Genomic DNA, 21,364 nt, shown 5'->3' with positions numbered 1-21,364 from the left:
GTCAGCAGGGAATACGTCGAAATGCATGTACGTCATTATTTGACACTTTAGTGTGGTTAAACATCACTATCAATCATTATAACAACGTTTATAGGTCATAAAAGTCGAAAAAGCATAATAGGTCCCCTTTAACTCAGTGGTGACCTCATAGTCAAACACAGCAGAAATGCTATCGAAAACGAAACACATTTTTCTTCATGTTATTAGGCTAATATTAATTCTTTTTTAGCAACAATATGTTATCCTTGTTGTCGAGGCTATGTGGTAGTAGCCCTATGCACAAAGTTTACGCAGCCACACACACAAAGACGAAAATCAAGGACGGAGGGCGGTCGTGGAGGCTAAACGCAAATAAATGCAGTTCACTCACCTCTGATATGTCAGAAATACTGCAGTTTTTTCTCAACAGTTTATGCACCGAAAAAACCCCACTAAGTAGGCCTGCCACTGGTTATAACCCTTACACAATCAACAAAAACACCCTGGACAACATAAGTAACAGAACAGGTACGCTGACGCTAGGCACGCATTCGGGCAGCAAGTAGCCTATTGGACAAGCCACACACCAGGCAGAAATGACACAAGGCCATACACAGAAAGCCAGGGCTGGCTTCAATGAACAACGTCTACTGTGTCCTTCCATTCCCTTGTGCATTTGTGTGTCAAGGCTAAGCAATTTTCGTGAAACCATTTTTTGTTGATAATTAGGCTAACCGTCTATCTATGCTATATAGGCGATCGAACTCACTACCATATTATTTTCGATTCAAACCAGGATTCTGCGGCAGGATTCTTTACTCAGCAACCAATGAGCATTGACCAAGCAGTCTAAACTGCTATGCATGCACAACCAAAATGATGCGATTTCCCCATTCATTTATTTAATTTAAGTTAGTTTTCACGTTTAATATTAAAAGAATAACTAAAAGGGATTTTTTTTGGCCACGCCATGACCTGTGGTAGGAGGGGCATTAATGACCGCTAGGGGGGCACGGCCCCCAAATGCCCCACCTTAGCACCGACACTGCCCCCTCCCCCTGTATACCTCCGGTATACAGGGCCCAGAATTTGGCGCTACGGCCCTGCGCGTGCAACCACACACACACACACACACACACGGCCCATGAGGGAATATTTACTGGCCCTTTAAGTGGAAACCTATAGGTTAAAAAAATATTGTGTAACAGTCTATGTTTAACGGATTTCCCTTCTATGGGCAAAAACTGTTGGTTTATTATTATTGATCCCCTTGGAGAATTTGTGTGGAAAGGGGTGGGTCTGGGACAAGCTATATTCTCGCCTTTCTTCTTTGCAAAGCGCATTGTATTGCCTTTGGGCCGATATGAAGTGAACTGCGCCTATGCCTTGATTCGTTCTGCCGCGGCACTCCAAACAATTAATTTACAATATTTGTCCAATTTATACATTCCCAGGCCATGTTAAATAAATACACGCCCGAGCTCGTAACACACTTGTAAAATGTAGTCGTCAATTGATGGAATGGGTAATTTCATACATCATCCCAACCAAATAAATTTCAGATAAATAATACTGAAATGGCTCCTTTTTGGTTGAACCCATTTGAACGAAATATTTATGATCCCCCAATGTTGACCTGAAGTCGGCGCCACTGATTGATAGACTGTCGGAATGGCGGTACTTAAAGGTGTCGGAATGGGGGCATGTCGAAATGGACGCATGTCCGAATGGCGGCATGTCAGACTATCCTGGATCCAACTCATGCTGGACTATTTAATTATTTACCGAGCTCAATTCATAACAAAAGGAACCATTATTACTAGACACAGCCACACAATATCACAGACTTCAGAATAGTTATATTTTTTATATATTTGAGCAGTTAGCATTTGATTTCTTCTGGCATTACACATTTGGTGAATGCTTAATAGCCACAATCTTGATTGTATGCATACATTTATTATTTATGTTTGGTAGAGACGTGCCAGGGTGTGGTTCAAAAGAGCTTTGAGAGACATGTTATACTTTCAAATACAAATATACAGAACCCTTAATACAATTATACTTCAAATTTGCAATTTTTTTCTAATTTTCCACACAGGCATGAAGGATCCATTAATTAGATATTTAAATGCTCACATACAAATCTCCAATGTTTAAAGGACATGGCCACAGGGTTGCTGTTTCAATTCACATATTGTCACCAACAGCATCGTCTTTAGGGAAAATGTTCGTACACTGTAATTCAACATGTCCAACCGCCAACACTGGCTCTAAATACAAAATGTATGAATCAGCATAACAAACTGTAAAACACGTCTCAAAGGCAAACACCAAGTTGTGCATTAATCAATGTTTTGGTTATGGCCGACATCCCCAATACAGAGACCAGAAGGGCTTGCATGGCTTGCATCACAACTGGGAGAGAGGAACACTTTCTTCCCATGGTCTCATTAAGGGATAGGGAACAACATTGTAATGCTCAGACCTGATTCCTCAAAGAAAATGTAGATACGGTCAACGTGTTCGTTTGGTTCTTCCTCTGGAACAGAAGGCTGACGACAAACTATTTGATTTTGGCCAGAGCCAAGGCGCGTCGTTCTGTGTTCTGGAACAAGGCTCGGACCAGGCTCTTCATCTCGGGGCCCGAGAACTCCATGGCCAGGGGCCCCTTGCCCTCCGCCCACCTGCAGAGAGACATGGAGCGGTGAGGATCTGCTGCCAGGGCCACAGCGCTACTAGTTGTGTTCTGAATTAACGCTCATATATCGGGATATATTTATTGGCATCATGGAAAAGTCCTCATCGAAGAGAACAGCTCTGCCTGAAAGGCTTTGCGTGTGCCTTCACTCCTTAAATAGAGACGGTACACTTTGTTGTACCACAGTCTACAGTGTCACAGTGTTCCTTGGAGGACAATACCAATCAGCTAAGAGTAGTGGTCTCCAGTAACGCCCCAAAAACAAATGACATGGCCGTCTTACTCTCAAACGTTGGTGGTATGTTGGGCTGTAGAGAGGGGCTAACGTTAACCAGATAATCCCCAGCCAAGCATTCAGCAACATCCTTCCCTACAATATACAATCCTGTACTGCTAGCAGACAAGAAGGTGGCTATATGACATTGCTTCGGTAGTGGTGCGGCCTGCTACTCTGGGCCGGTTTGTTTTCGTCTCCAATGATTGCCATGTTGGGAGTCCAGAAAACCCGGTCATGCATCTCTGAGGTGCAGTGAAAAAGAGCCCCTTACCTGTTGACGATCTCCTGGAGGTTGGCCCGCAGCACGATCACCAACTCCTTGAAGGTCATCCACCTCTTGACGAAGAGCGGGACCTCCTCCTGGTAGACGCTGTTCTTGCTCTCCTCGGCCAGCGGGACGAAGACCAGCGGCCCTTCCACGATGAGGGTCTGACACAGCGTGTGGAGGTGCTCCCCGTCCTCAGACGAGATGTCCTGCAGGTCGGTAGCGTGATGCTTAATGGTTCGTATCAACACTTATATTGGAGCACTTTACAGCCCTTGTTGAACACAAGGAGAGCTGGAGAGTGCAGACTCAACTTGCTTCTTTCGACGCGATACTAAGTGAAAGGGTTCCTCATTTACTCCAAAAGAGAACAAGAGGATTTCTCTGAGACAAAAGTACAGCCTCAAGAAGCCGTCCTAGAAGAATACTGGGGTGGGGTTGGCAACAATAAAAAGAAAACAATCAAAAGGTCACCTCTAGCAACATGATTTTGGCCATGACTTCAGAGATGGCCGTGTTGAGAAGACTTCCCATGGCCTTACAGTAGATGTTTACTGGGAGCACATCCTGCCACACGATGCCCAGTTGCTTCAACTGATGAATGACCTGCAAAAGACATTCAGGTCAATGGAACAGCCGTCAATGCCATCTAAACTAATATGTCCTTCACATTTCTGTGACTAAACTCAAACCCGATATGCAAACAAATGAAACTGAAATATGCATGCTCCCAGAGGCTGTTAAAGTGTTTAATACGAGTTGAGCCATAATACTTTCTGGCAGACTTGCATACACCACCTCTAAGGAAACCAAAGTAGCCTCATGAGACTATCCTGATCTGGAAAGTTCAAGTGGCGTTTCTCTCTGCAGAAACATATGGCCTGGAGCCCACTGAAAGCATCCCAATCAGGGCTGAGGGGGGTTTAGTCCATGACCGAGCAGCAAACGCTGCAGTCTGCAAAATCCCAAATCAATGGCAGCGCCCGAGAGAATAGTAGCAAGCGACAGAGCAAACCAACCCATTACATCCAAAATAGACCAATAACGATGTTAAAAGGAGAGCAAGTCTATTTAGCACCATTCAAACACAATGCCATTCATAATGAACAGAGATACGCACGGAAGGACTGTTTTTGCTTGAACTACGACACAATATGGCAAGAGGATCAAGTGGTTATTAGATGTGATTGGCTGGAGTTATTTTTGTCTTACAAAGTAATGCCACGCCTGTTTAATGTCTTCCTGCTCAAATGCTAGTTGGCTTTTTATTTAGCAACGTTAGTCGATGCATTTTAACATATGTTATTCTCTGGGACGGAGCCAGCATCCCTTGTGTATCATGGCCGTACCTGTCTCACTGCCTTGCTGGCGGCGGTGTAGTTCTCCTCGTCCTCCAGGTTCGAGAAGTTGCGCGCGGTGGACAGACGTTCCAACAGCTCTGCCTTCTGGGTGTTGAGCTGGGCTAGGAAGCACTGTGCGCCTGAAGGACACACTGGTTAACAAGAGGAAGCACTGTGTACCTGAAGGACACACTGTTCCACAAGAGGCCCTCTACTAGCGGGCTGGGCAATAACAAGAATAATTCAATAAAGGCTTTTGAATGCCAATGCATCATCATAAGTCAACTCATCGTGAGACCCAGACAGTTAGTACAGTAGATAGTAGATAGTACATAGTACATATACATAAGTACATACATTTTCAATGAATATGATTAGGTAACGGAAAACTTAAAGTTTCCATTTAATCAGGACATTTGTCCTCAGACTGTTAAGTATTGTATTTAGAATTCAAAAGCATATCGTGATATTTATGGCTGCTCGCATTCAGTTGGGTGGCCCTGCTGTCCACATATATATGAGCACAAGTCACGGAGCCTTGCTTTGTCTTGATGGTCAGCCAGCATCACGGCAGTGAGCCCAGACCGCCCCGCCTTACATAGGGCCTTACAGAATAACACTCTGCATTAAACCAAGAAATAGGTTTGACCTTTTGCAAAAAACGCAGGACCTTGAGTCCTAAAACCATAACAATTCACTCACCCAGCTTCCTGAAGCCGGGCACCATGTCGACGAAGGTGGCGATGCCGTCGCTGAGGGGCGGGGGCATGTGGGGCCGGAAGCTGTGGCCCAGGATGAGCAGGTGGTGGGCCAGGTACATGCAGTTGTTGTGCTGGATGGCCGCCAGATGAGGGAACTTCAGCAGGTTCTCTCTGAACACGAGACACAACAGAAGCAGGTCGGGGAGGAAGGATTTAGTGGAAGGTCTTTGTGGCCCAGTGTTGAATGCAGTGCTCGACCGAGACGCAAAGCATCCTTTGCAAGCAGGCCCTGGTCAAACGTTCGTTAGACTGGCGGACATAGTCCGGTAGCTTGTCAACACCATCAAAGGGCTGAACCAGCTTTTCCTATGGCACCTTAAGAGGACTGACCCCCTAAACATCACTAAAGAGATGTCCGCCTTTTTCATGTGTTCACGCCGATGCTCTTGACTGCGGACCGCCCAGATCTCTTGTAATGCCGAGTTTTACTATTACACCCAGGTGTGTATGTTTAAAGTCCTGTTCTAAAGAACTAGGTAGGTGTGGGGCCCACTTCACATCCAGAATAACGGAGGAGGCTGTTAAAACACTTCCTGTCCTAGGCGTTATAAATATTGTAAATTGTATCGTCACAGAGCCCATTATACACCATTGTTCCACCTTTCCCTGTTTAGACTCGTCGTATTCGGATTGTTCACCATCTGCACGTTTCTACTACCAACTTCTTCCTCAACCTCAAATTCAAGCACAGATGTTGGCATTTAGCACGAGTGTGATCATGAATATCTTACTTGTGGTAAGTAGGCACGACGTCGTAGAACAACTGGAAAATGTTTCTCACGGTGAAAAAAAGTTGCAGGGCACTGAAAAAGCAATGAAAAAAACAAACACACACTTAAACTGCCCGTAGGGATGCATTTTTTACACGTGCAGATCATCCCATTTCAACCAGTGATCATCATTACATCATGCTGGGTAATAAGCTTAAATTAATAATAATAATACATTTAATTTAGAGGCGCCTTTCAAGGCACGCAAGGTCACTTTACAGACATTAAAAATACCTTACCTTACAAATTGCACAGAACACTCAAATTAAACACAACACAAGAAGAATAATACGCTTGCTTGACTTTAGGAATTTGCCACCTTTCACTATGTCTGAGTGTGCTACGCCTGCTGGCGCTAAGCCTGCTGGCGCTAAGCCTGCTGGAAGGGAGGAGGAGCCGGGTTCGAGTCCCGGGGTCGGCGTACCCGGGGAGGAGGCAACATGAAGGGCTTGGCCAGCATCACCGCTGCACGTTGGCGCTACCGCCGACCACCGCAGCACTAGTTGATTGGGGACCCGTGGCGTACAACAGAGAAGCCCCAGCCTACCACTGTACGGAGCTGCCCACGGCCTCTCGCTGGGTGTTGAAGGCCAGCTCCATCAGCTGCTGGACAGACTCGCTGATGCGGCAGACGGGGAGACACAGGGTCCTGGAGGAGAGCTGCTGGTGGCCGTCCAGCCTCACCTCCTCCTCGCTGGACATCTTCTGCTGCCTCCCGGGTGCCTCCGAGCCCTGAGCCGGCAGCTTGGGGAGGGTCAGCCGGGTCTCTGGTTTGATCTGGACGCCCGACAGAAATAAGAAGTAGAATAATGTCTCAAGGATACTAACCACAACATACACGTTCTCCCAAACCAACAAATTGGCTTAAAGAGAAAGGAAAACCAAATACCCAGTTTGAGCTTGTCACCATCCTCTTATATTTTATCCCAAATGTATTCAAAATTTAGTCCGTGATCATCACACTTACGTGATGTGGGGCTAACAATAAGAAAAACGAAGTTGCATCTATTAGGATTTTTTGACGTTTTTTGATAAAAAATAAGTAATAATGTAGAATTATCCCCCCCCCTGAATTTTTGCAAGAGTGTGACAAGTTTGCACCCAGATAATCTGGGCTGTTTCTTCAGCGGCGAAGCGGTGTGACTGGAACACCAGAACCACAGACACACGTTTGAACGTACTCTGACGGTGTTGTGCATCTTGGAGGTCATGAGCTTGCGTGCCGCCACAATGACGTCTTTACACTTCTTGCTGGCAAAGTGACAGTTGACGTCCTTGGCGTATTTGAGCAGGTCTGTGGAGTCACTCTGCAAGTACTGCATCTCCTTCAGGGAGCTCTCGAACTCCTCCGTCTCCTTGATCACCTTCAGAGGGGACGACAAACATGAGGAAACTCCTGCACGATCAACCAGACAGAATATCATGCACTCAAAATGAGTCTTTGCATAAAGAAGGAGATGCACACGCACATCCAATTTTATGCAGATGCCGGACAGATGAGGTTACAATACGAGAGGAGACGCTTTACGTCATTCTACACATTTTGCATTCATCACATGCATGTTGAGTGAAGTATTGATCCTGGGGAAATCCCTGGACCACAGCTGCATACCGCATTGTAGTTCTCCAGCTGGCTGCTCTTGGTGGGGATAGAGTAGACCAGACACTCGTGGATGATGCAGTGGGACAGCTCCTCCCAGATCATCTCTCCCAGGATGGCAGAGAGCTTCTTCTCGCCCACAGACATGTCTGAGACCAAACACAAGCAGACCTTTTACAATCACTCTGTTAGCAAAATTAAAATAAATAAATAAATAATTGGGTGTCTTTCAATTTAGTGAACATGTTACACATAGATGACACTTTAAGATATTTATTCCAACTAGTTGCAATATCCTAGGAGGAAGGAGCCCTGATTGGAAACATAATTATGAATACATAACTAGGTTGAAACCAAACTTCTAAAATTCATACTTCATAACGCCCTCCAGGATCAGCTAGAGCGGATCACAGCTGTTGCGACAGAAGCTAACCATTTTGGACGGCGCGGATGTCCATTCGATCAAAATAATTAATCAATCGGAATCATGATTATTAAATATCGTGCGTTTGTGTGTTGGGACCACCATTTATATGGCTAGAGGCTAGCTGCTTCTTACATATCCGATGTACTTACGGTAGAGCTAATTGCAAACTTAAACAATCTTTTTCACGTCATGAAATCTTCACAAACGATATGGTATATGAAAAAGACTCCAAGGAGTCCAACCGTACAAGGCAAGCCTTATCGTTTTGTGAGCTTATCTCGATTAATAAGTATGTATCTTCAATAATAATGAAAGCAGAATTTTGATATAATTTATACTTTTTTCAGAATCACAGTTTCCTTTCATACAGGCTACGTATATTTCCAGTTGGTCTAATTGTGTTACGTTGAGGCTTGAGCGCAAGGACGTTCAGGCAGTGTTGCCAGATTAGGCTGGAATGCGATAGCCCAAGGTGGCTATGAAAACTAACCTTTGCGGATGTCGCAGAGCCTAAACAACGTCAATATTTAACCTAGAAACACCATTTCAAGTTAGTGGCTCTAAAACGATGAATCGATTGGAAATATTCTTGTTATATATAGGGCGTTTCTCTGTGGGGACCCCCGTTTATAAGGCTAAAGGCTTGCTGCTTTCTATATCCGGGTGTACTCCCGGTAGACGCTAATACTAAAAACAATGTTTGCCTGTCCAATAGTAATTAGGGGTAGGACCCATCAGACCTGTCACTCAAACCTCGGCGCCAGTTGTAAGGAGATTTGATTCATGATGTATGGTCGCGCTGGCGTTGACTGTAATGTTGATTTTCTTTAAGTTCTTGTTCGATTATTTCAAGTTGAAGTTCTACATAAATGTAAGATCATTTTATGCTATGACTATTTCGAGGGTTGTATTATTTTAGCTCATGTACCTGTGTCCCAGCACACAGAGTGCGTGTGTGTGCGCGTGTGCGTGTGTAATGTAAAAGTTATTAAGTCAATTAGGTCGGATTCAAGCACAATTTGGATGAAACGGGGGGGAAATAATGTACGGTGTCTGACACAGGTGCTGGTCGGGTAGGGCGCCTGAACAGCGCGGATCGGTCGCTGGTTTTGCGATGCGAGCGAGATCATTCCGGTGCTGGAGATGTTATTCAGGAGCAGAGGAGTCAACTAAAACCGTCCGCAGTGGATGTGTTTTTGCACAGCGATCTAAAGCAGCATGCCAAACACCAGTCTTTTTCCCCGGCATTCCATCTAATTTGTGTGCAATTTTCCTTCTGGTGCCGGTCGGGCGTCGGTATCAGTTTATAGCGGACCTGGTTGGGTGCGGAATGTAATTCGCGGGTACGGGCAGTTGCGGGTTGGCAAAATAAGATCTGTGTATTGATTCTCGGCCATGGTGGAGAAGGAATTGGGGAAGAAACGTTGGCTTTGACTCTCCGGCTTTGAAGTCCAGATTGAACTGCAGCTTCAGATTGATGTGGAAGGACCAGAGACGTCGGAGAACCCGACGCAGACGTTTATTCATAATATCATCTCAAAACGACTGCGTCGGGTCGTCTCTGGTTCTATCCATTATATTCAGTGACTGTTAAAATATGACTGTTTCTAACGATAAAAGCTTAATGCAAATGAGTGAAGTGCCCCTTTAATGTCATCTCATTGACTGTCAGTGTGTTCTTTACAGTGAGGTTTGTGTGTGAGAGATGGACGAGAGGTTCGTCCTAGTTAATAATCAGGTTGCGTTTAGGTGTGTATTTTGGAAGTTGCCATTGCAGAAGTATATGATTTATCAGTTTTCTGGCAATATACGTTTTGGGCAGGTTTTTTCGTTGATTGGGCGGTTTTAAGTGTATAGTTGGCCTGGAAATGCCAACAGAACAGCTCAGCTATTCTGTTTTTTTATCTCAAATGTATTCAAACTTGATCACATTAGCTTTTTGTTGAACTCTTCTAGCTATTATTTGTTCAAGTATAAAAATATCGGACTGATATCGGTATCGGCGGCTGGGCAAAGGCTACGGTATCGTTATCGGAAGTGAAAAAGTGGTATCGGGACATCCCTAATCCGTATTAGTGGACTGATGCAATCATAAGTTTAGTGTATTCCCATAAATGCCTTTTCCATTATAAATCTATTAGTCATCCACAAGGCAGTTTTCAAATATCCTCGTTATTGAACACCATGCTGATGCATTGACTCACCCAAGAGGTGAGAGTGCAGTGTTCTGAGTACCAGCAGCAGCTTGGTGTACACCTGGGAGGGGGAGGAGTGATCTGGCTGGAGCTCAGCGTCCAGGTGCTCCACGGTCAGGGTGGGGCCGTCGCTGTTCTCTGTCACCCTCACCGATAAACCCCGGTGGACGATGAGTGGCCTCAGCATGTTCTTCAGCAGAACCTGGCCTATGAGGGGGAGAGGACCAGAGGGGCTGGCGGGTGAGAAGAACCCTTCAATCCAGCACTCATGGTTTCACTTTGCATTCAAATACGTTTGAATGTAAAGTGTTCAAAACGCTTGATTATTCTATTAAAATGAAGATGGCATAGGTCAAATCTGTTTATCATGAATATTCAAAGGCAAAGTTTAAAAGGCAGAATCTATCTCTTTAACTTTAAAATCAGCTGAAAAGGGACTGCGTAACATTGACCTACGGCATCATGTCAAGTTCACAGAACGACCAAAACAAACTACGAACCAAATGGCAACCGTGTCTACAAGCCAGCCAGGTAAGAGTCTACCGCTGCAGTCAGGGCTGCCGGGTCGACCTATCAGGTGCAGCCGCTGCAGTCAGGGCTGCCGGGTCGACCTATCAGGTGCAGTCGCTGCAGTCAGGGCTCCGGGGGCGACCTAGCAGGTGCCGCTCACACCCGGTTGCATGAGCTGCATTATTGGCATGCAGACATTTAAGAGAGATGAAGAGGGATTGACTGAGCCATCTTACTGAAGAGCTTGATCTTGTAGTGAAGGTCTCCTTGCATAGCCAGGGCTTGGAGGATGGAGCTGAGATGAGCAGGACAACCGGGGTCACCGTCTTTACCGCAGCTGAGGGTTAACTTCAACTCTGTTTTCAGGGACCATCTCGGGTTGGTGGGTTCTGGATCAGGGCAACAAGTACTTAGTACAGAACCTATTTTAATTGCCTGGGTTCATACGTCAACACATTCTTAAAAAAAACTGCTTGCTAATCACCAGCTCCTCAAATCAGGTACATCTTACCTGCTTATAAATATTTTGATTTTGTTTTCAGCCAAACACTACTTTCAGGTCACTGCAGAGGACTGATCGTTATAAAGGATCTTGGTCTTGTTTTGAAATGTAAAAAAACTAAACATTAATGTCTCCATTGTTTTGACGACCAATGGGATGTCCTTGAGGCCGACCATGGTCAAATCTGTTTAACAACACCAAGTACCATGGAGGTGAATGAACCACGATTACTTCATTCTTTGGGAAACATCCCAAAGCATGTCTTACCCTTTGAAGAGGGTAACTTCCAGATGGCCAGACGCTTCCACTCGGCACCGAGGTGGTAGATGAAGTTCTCCCTCTGAACGATCAACTCTGAGCCCAGTGCACGCAGAAGGGGCAGCTCGGAACTCTTCCATGTTTTCAGCGAATCAACACTCAGCTGGGCCTGAGAACCATACACACCACAAATTCATCAGTTCAGTTATTCATTAGGTTAGGAGGTTATTTGTCTCATGAATTAAGAGTGTAAGAAAACCCCTCTGGCGGTACGACTGTCTCCAAGATTAGATCTGAAGCGTTTGCCGATGCTCTTACCTGTTCTAACAACTTGGCAGCATCCACATATCTATTGTCTGCAAAGGCTTTGCTGAAGTCCTCCATTGCATTGTGGAACTACAAACACGGACACAACCGGGAATGGGTTAACACCTCAATAATTAAACAAAGACCCTGATAGGCCAGAAGATAAAGACCTTTTAAGGAGGATGCTAAAAGTGTAAATTGGCCAAAGAATATGAACACATGTATTTAACCTTGAGCAGAGAATCCTCTCATAATAACAACTAAACAAAGATAATAGACAGACATTGTATCCGATTTTTAAGACAAAAGACAAACCATAATTATAAACGTTTGCAATGTTATTATTGCAATGAATATTGAATATTCATACGTGGTAGTGTATGTACTTTGTGAGCACTCAGTATTTTGCATGAATTGTTAAGTGCTTTTTATCAAAACTAAAAAGCATTAGAGGTAGATGAAGGCTTTTATACAATTAGACAAAATGTTGAGGAGGTGAAAATGACACGGTCTGGTCTAGTCATAATATTGTCTAAGTTTTCTAACGCTAGTTTATAAAACAACGTTACTTCTGCAGATTACTTTTTCACCGTCTCAAGCAATGGGTAATGTATATATGAAAACCATGAATGTCTCAATTAGCTCCTCCATGTTTGAATTGGTCAGTAAATGGTTGGGTGAAGCAAACCTCTTTTAAGTGTCCCAGCATAGTCAATATGATTGTGTTTTTCTCCAGCTGCTGCTTCACTTTGGCATACTCTGCCAGCGAACAATGGATATTCTGCTGAACCTGTGGCGAAAGAATCAGTCACCAAAACAGAAACAATACAAGCGCAATGGATGAATACAAGGGTTCTGATGCAACTTCAGCTTGTGGTTGTGCTGATGGGCCTTATTCACCTAAGCGGACAGGTTTTTTCCCCACAAACAGTGGTAGAAATTTGACATGCTACAAATAGAAGCTACCTTAGCAGAATTCATGGCAGTTTTCTTCAAAAGCCTGCTAACACCACCTTTAGTTTGATGGTTTTGTATTTCAATGTGGAGCCAGTTGGTTGATCAATCGAATTGTTTCGAATTATACAAGTTATGAAATAACTTTCTTTTCTTTTACATTCCCTAGTGTGAAAACTGACATTTTACAACAAGTATCTGAAATGTAATGCCATCTGATAAATAATCAGTTCTTTAGAACATTTTGTCAGGGCATACAAATGATCCAACTTACTTCATTATCAATACAGTCTTTGAGGACATCCATTTCTCTGGAGACCTTCTCCACCTGGTCCATCAGCTCCTCAGAGGCTTGAAGACTAGGCAGGAACTCCTTATACCGCTTGTTAATCATGTCACATACCGCCTCCTGGTGGATATAAAATGCCGATAACATAAGAATAAGAATTTCCAGTGAGTGAAATACATAAGCACGCTTTTTAACTGTCAACCACATCTATCAATACAAGAAATACACCGCATACATGGTCAATCCCGTTGAGTATCCGTTATAATACCGAACAGTTCAATAGTAGAATATAATATGTTGCTGTCAAAATATTGAATCGAGTAAAGCAGAATGTGTAAGAACATGTATTCATATTTTGAGAAGGGGGGAGATGATGAAAAACACGCCTCTAATAGTTCGCCAAGTTCATTACCATGTCTCACAGCTGCAAGATGTTTCTGTTTATTTGGAAACTCATATTTGGCTATATAGATGGCTATTGAGATGCGATGCTACGGGTTAGATCCTACCAGGTTTCAATCTTTATTCTGGGTTGTTGAGGATGAATGACCCAATCAGTATTCTTCATTAGCGACCCGTCATCAGACATCAACAAACAAATCATCAACTTGTCATCTTCTTAATGTAGGGGCGATTATATGAACACTGTCACAAGTTGACTCAATACAAGGCACAACTCGTTAAGAAGTACGATACCATCTAGTCTGTTGGTATGTGCGTGGCTCAAAATGATGTTACAGTAATCAAAGAGCCTGTTTGACAAGGCTAGTGGAGGGGCGCTATGCTAGTGGAGGGACGTTATGCTAGTGGAGGGACGTTATGCTTGTGGAGGGACGCTGTGCTAGTTCGCGCCTTACCTTCGTGTCCTCCACCCTTCGTGATATCTTGCATATTTTACCAGCAAGGTCTTCTTTCTCTAGTTTTCCCGAGCTTGCAAGCACCTCGGTGACAAAAGATGCCATTGTCAACTCTCAATTAAACGTTATATTATCTTAGTTCAGGTTAACTTTTCCCCATCCAACTTGATCTTCTTCTTCTTTTGTCTTCTTCTTCTGTGGTGCTAACTGTGACCGCCATCTACTGGACTGAAGTGCAATTCAATGGGTATATTTTCAAAGCAATGGAATCGAAATAAAAAATATAAAGAAAACAAAAAAAATCTAAAAAAAAACAAGAATACTAAATCTTTTTTGCTAACTGTGTACCTTTGATAAATGTTACTATGGGACACTTCTTTTGTCGTTTTCCAAATTGTCCTTTAATGTGTGTGACTGCCCCCCAGTGCTCAGCTGTAGTCAGAACATTCAATGTGTTGTAGCAAACCTAGGATGTTAGGTCATATTAGACTAGTCACTAGAGTTTAGTCACAATGACAATTTGTCATTGTGTTGTTTGTACCACTGCTGAACTGTCAGATGTGTCAGTGTGTTGCCATGGCTCCAGGGGTGGATGGGTCCCAGGCCCTGGGTGGTTATAAATATGTGTATCGGTTACACATATTTCAAGAGATTAAACCAAATGCTAATGCTTTCTGAGTCGAGACCAAGATAAAAATGTGTGCTGCCAAGTGTTCATGAACATGAAAAACATTGTACGTACAAATAGAACCCCCCCCCACACACACACACACACACACACACACACACACACGCACGCCCAGACGCACGCACGCGCGCGCACGCACACACACACACACACACACACACACACACACACACACACACACACACACACACACACACACACACACACACACACACACACACACACACATACAGCAGATATATAAACATTATAGATTAAATATGCATCTAACAGTAGAAAGTAATACAATATGAATAAATAAAGTGGCTTGAAACAGAATTTAGAGAAGATGATTGGTAGTTTGAAAAGTATTTAAATGTAACAAATTCCTAACGTGTTCAATTCAGATATGATTTATGACGATAACAGTTAGCGCAAAGATTATTGGCCAACTATTGGCCATTCCACTGAGATGGTTCGTAACAGCTGGCCAATCACAGAGCGCGGCGGCGGCAGTCTATCTTTGGGGTTTCCGGTCTGAAGAATGTCAACTATTCAACATGGAGACCACCGTCGAAAAGCTAGAGGCGATGGTAAGCTATTCGCCTCCAATGGTGGTTTTGTCCAGAACAATTACAAATACATGTTGTTTCAATACATTTAATGTTTCAAAGTTTACTGTTTGCTTGTTATACGTCAGTTTGGAGAAAAATACATGTGCAAAACCGAAACAAAACGGTCTCTATTCTGATCCTCCTCGGGAGTGAAAGCGAACGGGTTAAATGTCCTTTAGACATCTTAACATGTCCTTTTAGACGTCCTAAACTGGATAGGGTTAGATGTCCTTTAGTTGTCGGTCCATAAACGGTCTTTTTTAGATTTCCTAAACCGTCCTTTAGATGTCCTAAACTGGTTATTGGTTAGGGTTAGATGTCCTTTAGATGTCCTAAACAGATGGTTCGTGTTCGTTTCCGTCCAAAAATGGGTGGATGAGTTCAGGCTGCCTTGGTTTTAAGCATAATGTTTGTTTTTCAACACAACGACAGGTCCGCTTTGAGGCTCCGAGGCCGACTAGTGCCGGACACTGGCCGCCTTATGAGGCTAGAGACCCAATAGCACCACAACGTACATAACGCACCGTTCGTCCTCTGGGTCTGTTTCCATAGTAAGAGAGCAGAAAACCAACAGGAACCTGGCTGTATTTTCAGTGGAAATTAAAAAAATGCTTAGAATTTGGGGATTTTAATAGCATCACAGATCCTCAAGTATAAGTATTAACTATCATATATATACTCTAGTATCATCTATCATAGATCCTCTAGTATTGTCATCTGATGAATGAAATGTTGGGTCAAGCGTTACCAAGCTTGAAACTTAATTAAAAAAGATCTGACAACACGTTTGGAGTATACATTGTTTTGTATATGTGGAGGCTGTGTTCATTTGTTTAGATTACATCTAAAGTATGAGCCATTGATGGTTCAATTAAACAAAATGTACTAACGCAGACAAACTAATGTTAACATAACTTTGTTGTCCACCTGCCATGGACCCACCTGACAATGCTGCTGGCAGGTGCTCTGACTTCATTGCACTACTGTATTGGACAGCTAGCAGTGCAATAGTATTGTCAAAGCATCTGATGGTTGCTGAGATCAACTCTCCCTGACAACACAGTTTCAACTCAGTTGATTGATTCTGAAATGGCTCTCTGGATCTTACAGTGTGTCTATAAAGTTGGGTCCTGCTGCTGTTCATCAGTAATCTTGCATTTACCAGAAAATCCTGCAACCCTATCAGTATTGCCCCTGCTGTCCACTGAGTTCAGAGTAGTGCAATATTGCTTATAGGGTTTCAGTGTTGGTCTTAAAACTTGGCTCATGGCAGCATGCAGTGACTGGTCTATAATGTTTATTTCTTTGGTAAAAAAATAAACTGTTTTTAAAGATTCTGGTTCTTTTTATTTTCATATGAATGGATTCATACCAAAAAGATTGCAAGCTACAAACAATTTTAAGGTTAATTGAATGCCTTTTGTCAGAAATGATTATCTATCATGAGATAGTAGCTGGTACTTCATGAACCCTAGACGGGGGAATTCCGTCTCTTTTAAGATAACAAGTACTGTTACTGTTTGCGGTCAAATTATTCAAATTGTGTCCACAGCATCATACCATTATACACAAACCTACATTTATAGAATATGAATGTTTGGTGTAGATGCCAAAATTGAAGAGGACTATTTAAAAAAAAAAAAAAAATAATACGAGTGGTTTGATAATTGGTTAGCTTGTATACAAATAATAAAATGTGATCCTCTGAATCTCTCCCTGATACGACCCTTATAGGTCATACAGTATGCAGTAATGCCAGGTAGAAGCCTAGCTGTTCTAATTGTTTGAGATCAAAATTAATATAATCGCTGTTGGCAAATACTTATGGTTTCAATATCTGTATCTGATTTATTTTAAGATGGCATCACCCGTGCCCCCTTTAGTTTTGGGTAGACTTCATGACAACTTCAATGCATTGTTAGCTCCACTTTCTCTTAGAACAGGGCCTGAGATGGAGATATTGGGTCCTTCAGCTGCGTCTGTAGCTGCTTTCACCACATTTAGATTTGAAAAATAGTTAAATAATATTGAATATTTAATATATATGACGGTATGATTAAAAATCTCTATAAAAAAATAATTGGGTTTTGTCTAAAGCTTTGAGTTTTTTTTTTTTTTTTGTATATATCTATCGATATATATTTTAAATCCATAGCTTATGTACTAATGAAGGACTTATTGGAACTATTTTTTCAGTTCCAGAAGTCTGAGGCGGACCTGGACTACATCGAGAAACGGCTGAAGCTGGACTTCATCAACGCCCACCACACCGGAGATGGGGCCCCAGCCGAGGTCTCTCCCCTCCCTTGATCAGCCATCTTAAAACACATCTGTACTATCGACATTATCGAAAACCAAATGATGCATAATAATCCAGTTAAGCATCACACTTGCAACAAATAATTTTTTTCGATTGCATCATATTTAATTCGAAGTAATTGAGCAGTGCACAAAGAAGAGGCCAAATCTAATATTTAACGAAAATACCAGAAAAATCACTTATGTAGTGTATAGTATGTATGTGTATAGTTATTAATGTCTTGTTTTATTCCAACAGGAAAATCTAGTTGGGATGCTGGATTCCCTGAGTCAGATCAAGGCCAAACACGCAGCACTGTCCACACAGGTACAGGAGATCGCCACCGCCCAGAAGGAGTCCATGGACTCTATCAGAGGCCAGCTGGATGGTACTCTGCAGCTCATTCAGCACTTCCAACAGACAGACAATTCTAAGGCAAGTGTCCCCTAAACTACATGAATCCCAATACCATGAGCAACTCTAACAGATTATCTCTGGAATTTTTTAAGTTTACAATACGTTGATGGTCAGTTCAGCTGTGATTTAACATTTTTACTAAGGGGTTTAGCAGTACAAGTCTGGATATACAATCAACCATAAGTAAATTATGTGTACAATGTAAATTACATATAAAAGGTTGATTTCTGTTTACAGTTGAGAAAGTTACATTTAATGCTGTGGTGTAAATGTACAGATCTCCCCATTGACTGAAGAAGCACAGGAGGCAGCGGAGCTCATCGCCCAGGGTCCTTCGCAAAGCATGACAGATGTAAGTCAAAACCAGTCCTGGTTACCCTCCGCCAAAGTGTGCATGCACGCTTGAAACGCTGTCCAAAAATGTAATTCACTATTAAGAGAAATTTAACTAAACCTAATCTTGCTTGTACAGGTTACACCAGTTGTCAAACAATAGCAGCAACAAAGTGAGTCAATGTTTGTTTGTCATCATTCTTCATCTGCCAATCATCTGGTTTAACACTATTTCATTACATAGGCTACTAGCATGCCTGTGGATTGGTTGATTTCCTCTGACTGCTTAACAGACATTTGAAGGAAACGGGACAGACTTCTGTGTCTAGGATTTATCTCCTTTAAAAAAATATTTACTTTGCTTGAAATGACACTTAATGTCAATGCAACATGTAAACAATCCTCTCCTCACCCATAAGTGTTTTGAAACTTTAAAATGTCTAAAGTCATTCATTGAATAGCAAACAAAAGTCGATTTATCCCTTCTCCATTCTCTTCTTCTCAGAAACATCTAGGACAGACAGGTTGGCGGACGTTAGTTGACCGACCAACACTTTCGACTGCGCCAGCATCTGTCCCCTTAAATGCAGGAGGTTGGTGAAATGGACTTCTATGTGGGCCTACTCCTATGTTTAAAGTGATGCCCTCTTTCCACAAGCAGACACTCAAACCCCAGCTCATCTTTATTACGTATGCCTTTGAGAATGGGGTCACCCGGATCAAGAGACGTTATGTTCCCACAAGGTGAATGCTATGAAAAGTGTAGAGATGTTAGCAGACTTGAGGAGCCCCAACCGGCCGCCTCCAGGGTGTCCGCGCGGTAGTATAAGGTAGTAAAAGATAAAATGAAAAATTAAGGCCCTTGAGGTAACAAACGTAATTTGACTTGGTAGTACAGTTTTCACCACCTCAATATAAAATGAGTTTCCATTTTTTGCTTAATGTGTGTACATGTTTTAACTTAATCTAGCCTAAAAAATACAGTATACGGTGCTAACAGGACCTGGGGCCGTATTCACAAAGGATCTTAGGGCTAAAAGTAGGTCCTAACTGGCGAATTTAGGAGTAACTCCTAAAAATAATGGGCGTGTCACTCTTAAATTTAGGACTCCTAACTTTTTTCACTAAGAGCAATTCACAAAGTATTTTAGGACTAAAAGTAGCACCTAAGTCTAGGAGAGCTTAAAAGTCCTCAAGAGGACTCCTAACTCAGTAAGACCTATTCAGAAAGAATCTTAAAATGCCTGCGAGACGAAATGTTAGGGTATTCAACTTATTGTGGAGTTAATGCGCGATGCAATAACATCCCCGACTAACAGGAATAATCCGATTAGTCCCGAAATAAAATGTTATAAAGTTATAAAGTTATAAAAATATATATATAACTTATAAAAAATAAAAATAATTGCGCCATCAAAAGACGAGGACGTGTTCGTCAATAGGAAGAAAGTGCATTCCATCAACACGCAGGTTGTTTTTGATGCAAATTTTAACATAGCCTACTGGATGTTGTTGCAAAGTGGCCTGGATCTTCAGCTACCCATGATTCGCGCATTTTAATGGTGAGCGGTCTGAGGCAGCTTTTTGAGATGTACCAGTTGGGTGTCACTTGCTGGGTGACAGTGACTATCCATGCAAGACGTGGCTCTAGACACCCTACCTCAATCCACAACCGGGAGCACAGTTAAATGTAAGTGATTACGCAGATTACGCTTAGTCCTATGCGTAAAACACATCGTATTGGCTCTTTGCGAGCACACAAACATACACGAAATGTTGTGGAGAGAGGAATTGGGCAGATGAAACGTCGGTTTCATGTCCTCCACGGCGAAATACGCCTCACCCCAGAGAGGGCAAGCACAGTAATCACTGTATGTGCCATTCTACACAACCTCTGCAAGCGGAGGAACATTCCACAGCCAGACGACGATGATGATGATGATGGCGATCAACATTACAAGGAATTTGGCCGTGTGGAACCGAGTGGACAGGCATTTAGGGATCACTTTGAAAACACATTTTAGGTAAACACCTTGGCACAAATCAGTCAACACTTGGGTAGTTCGTAGCATTTATTTTCTTTTACGTATTTTTATTGTTTGCTTTCTCTCTCTCTTGAACGTGCAGGCTACAACGTCATTATCGTGGTCTGCACAAAATTGTCATCATGCGTGTATTCTGCTAACTGCACTATAACTACTTAATAGGAATTCATTTCTAGCCTGGGCTATTTCCTTGTTTTTCGGTGATTCAGTGGGCTCGTCTGAACAACCAATCACCGAACTGACAGCTTCTAAACTCGTGCACGAGAATTGACGTAATCCATAGCAACGGCGCGTCACTCTTAGTTCACTCTTTGTGATTTATCCTTAGTAAGAGTAGGTCTCAGCGGCTTTGTGAATAACTTTTAAGAAAAAACTCCTACGTAAAATGTTTTAGCGCGAGTTAGGAGCACTCCTAGCGGTAAGATAAAATGCTTTGTGAATACGGCCCCTGAACTGAGTAGCTGTTAGAGTTGGCGACGCCGGCAACATTTTCCGCCTTTTCCCCTCAGAGTTCTGTACGGCTGAGTTTCTAGCTCTATGAGAGAATGGGTAAATGCAAGTTTTCACAAACGTGGGTGGACGACCCGACATTTAAAGACTGGCTGAAACCCGTGATGGGAAATGACCGAGAAGCTTTTTGCTCGTTGTGCAAAAAAACGTCTTTCTGATCCCAAGGGACAATCATCTCCCAGCACCTCCACTATCAAGAGGTTTTATTCCTGCAGATGCTGAAGAAGTTCAACCTGCCGCAGAAAATGATGGTCAAGTTGTACATCATGGAGTCCATCAACATCCTTATATTGTGATGCTTTGTCTTTTATTCTGCAACCTAACCAAGTCACCCTCCGTGAATGTGCAAGGAATTCAGATTCTTTTCAACGTTCTGTAAACGATGTGACATTGAATCCATTAAAAGATGCTCCCCCCAGATCTGGCATGTCAGCGGTTTTTGAACACTGATTAATTGCGAAATGTGAAAATGCCCTATTTTTTGGATT

At 42.8% G+C, this 21,364-nt stretch overlaps 2 protein-coding genes across 4 annotated transcripts; one reads left to right on the top strand and one right to left on the bottom strand.

Annotated features, from left to right (window-relative positions):
* Positions 1-1,918: 1,918 nt before the first annotated feature.
* On the bottom strand, positions 1,919-14,216 carry zw10 (zw10 kinetochore protein). The gene is made up of 16 exons (XM_060056373.1): positions 13,992-14,216; positions 13,120-13,254; positions 12,580-12,681; positions 11,904-11,981; positions 11,595-11,754; positions 11,062-11,214; positions 10,325-10,522; positions 7,706-7,842; positions 7,275-7,457; positions 6,641-6,870; positions 6,055-6,126; positions 5,265-5,434; positions 4,572-4,702; positions 3,697-3,828; positions 3,229-3,431; positions 1,919-2,666 (listed from the first exon to the last, which is right to left on the bottom strand). Exons 1-16 carry the CDS (start codon positions 14,094-14,096, stop codon positions 2,546-2,548), a joined length of 2,310 nt encoding a protein of 769 aa, XP_059912356.1. The 5' UTR covers positions 14,097-14,216; the 3' UTR covers positions 1,919-2,545.
* Positions 14,217-15,131: 915 nt separating this feature from the next.
* On the top strand, positions 15,132-21,296 carry ska2 (spindle and kinetochore associated complex subunit 2). Of its 3 annotated transcripts, none has more exons than XR_009526604.1 (7): positions 15,132-15,251; positions 17,469-17,564; positions 17,830-18,006; positions 18,266-18,340; positions 18,461-18,494; positions 18,827-18,914; positions 21,092-21,296. XR_009526604.1 is itself a non-coding variant. In XM_060056372.1 (6 exons), exons 1-5 carry the CDS (start codon positions 15,219-15,221, stop codon positions 18,482-18,484), a joined length of 405 nt encoding a protein of 134 aa, XP_059912355.1. In that variant the 5' UTR covers positions 15,132-15,218; the 3' UTR covers positions 18,485-18,494; positions 18,827-19,150. The 3 variants fall into 3 exon arrangements, 1 of the variants encoding a protein (XP_059912355.1); XR_009526603.1 differs by having other exon boundaries at positions 21,042-21,296; XM_060056372.1 differs by lacking the exon at positions 21,092-21,296 and having other exon boundaries at positions 18,827-19,150.
* Positions 21,297-21,364: the final 68 nt, after the last annotated feature.

This window comes from Gadus macrocephalus, chromosome 7 (assembly GCF_031168955.1).
Source record: "Gadus macrocephalus chromosome 7, ASM3116895v1".
In the NCBI taxonomy this organism is placed as follows: domain Eukaryota; kingdom Metazoa; phylum Chordata; class Actinopteri; order Gadiformes; family Gadidae; genus Gadus; species Gadus macrocephalus.
The sequence above is the reverse complement of the archived record's forward strand: the minus strand, read 5'-3'. Positions and strand labels throughout refer to the sequence as shown.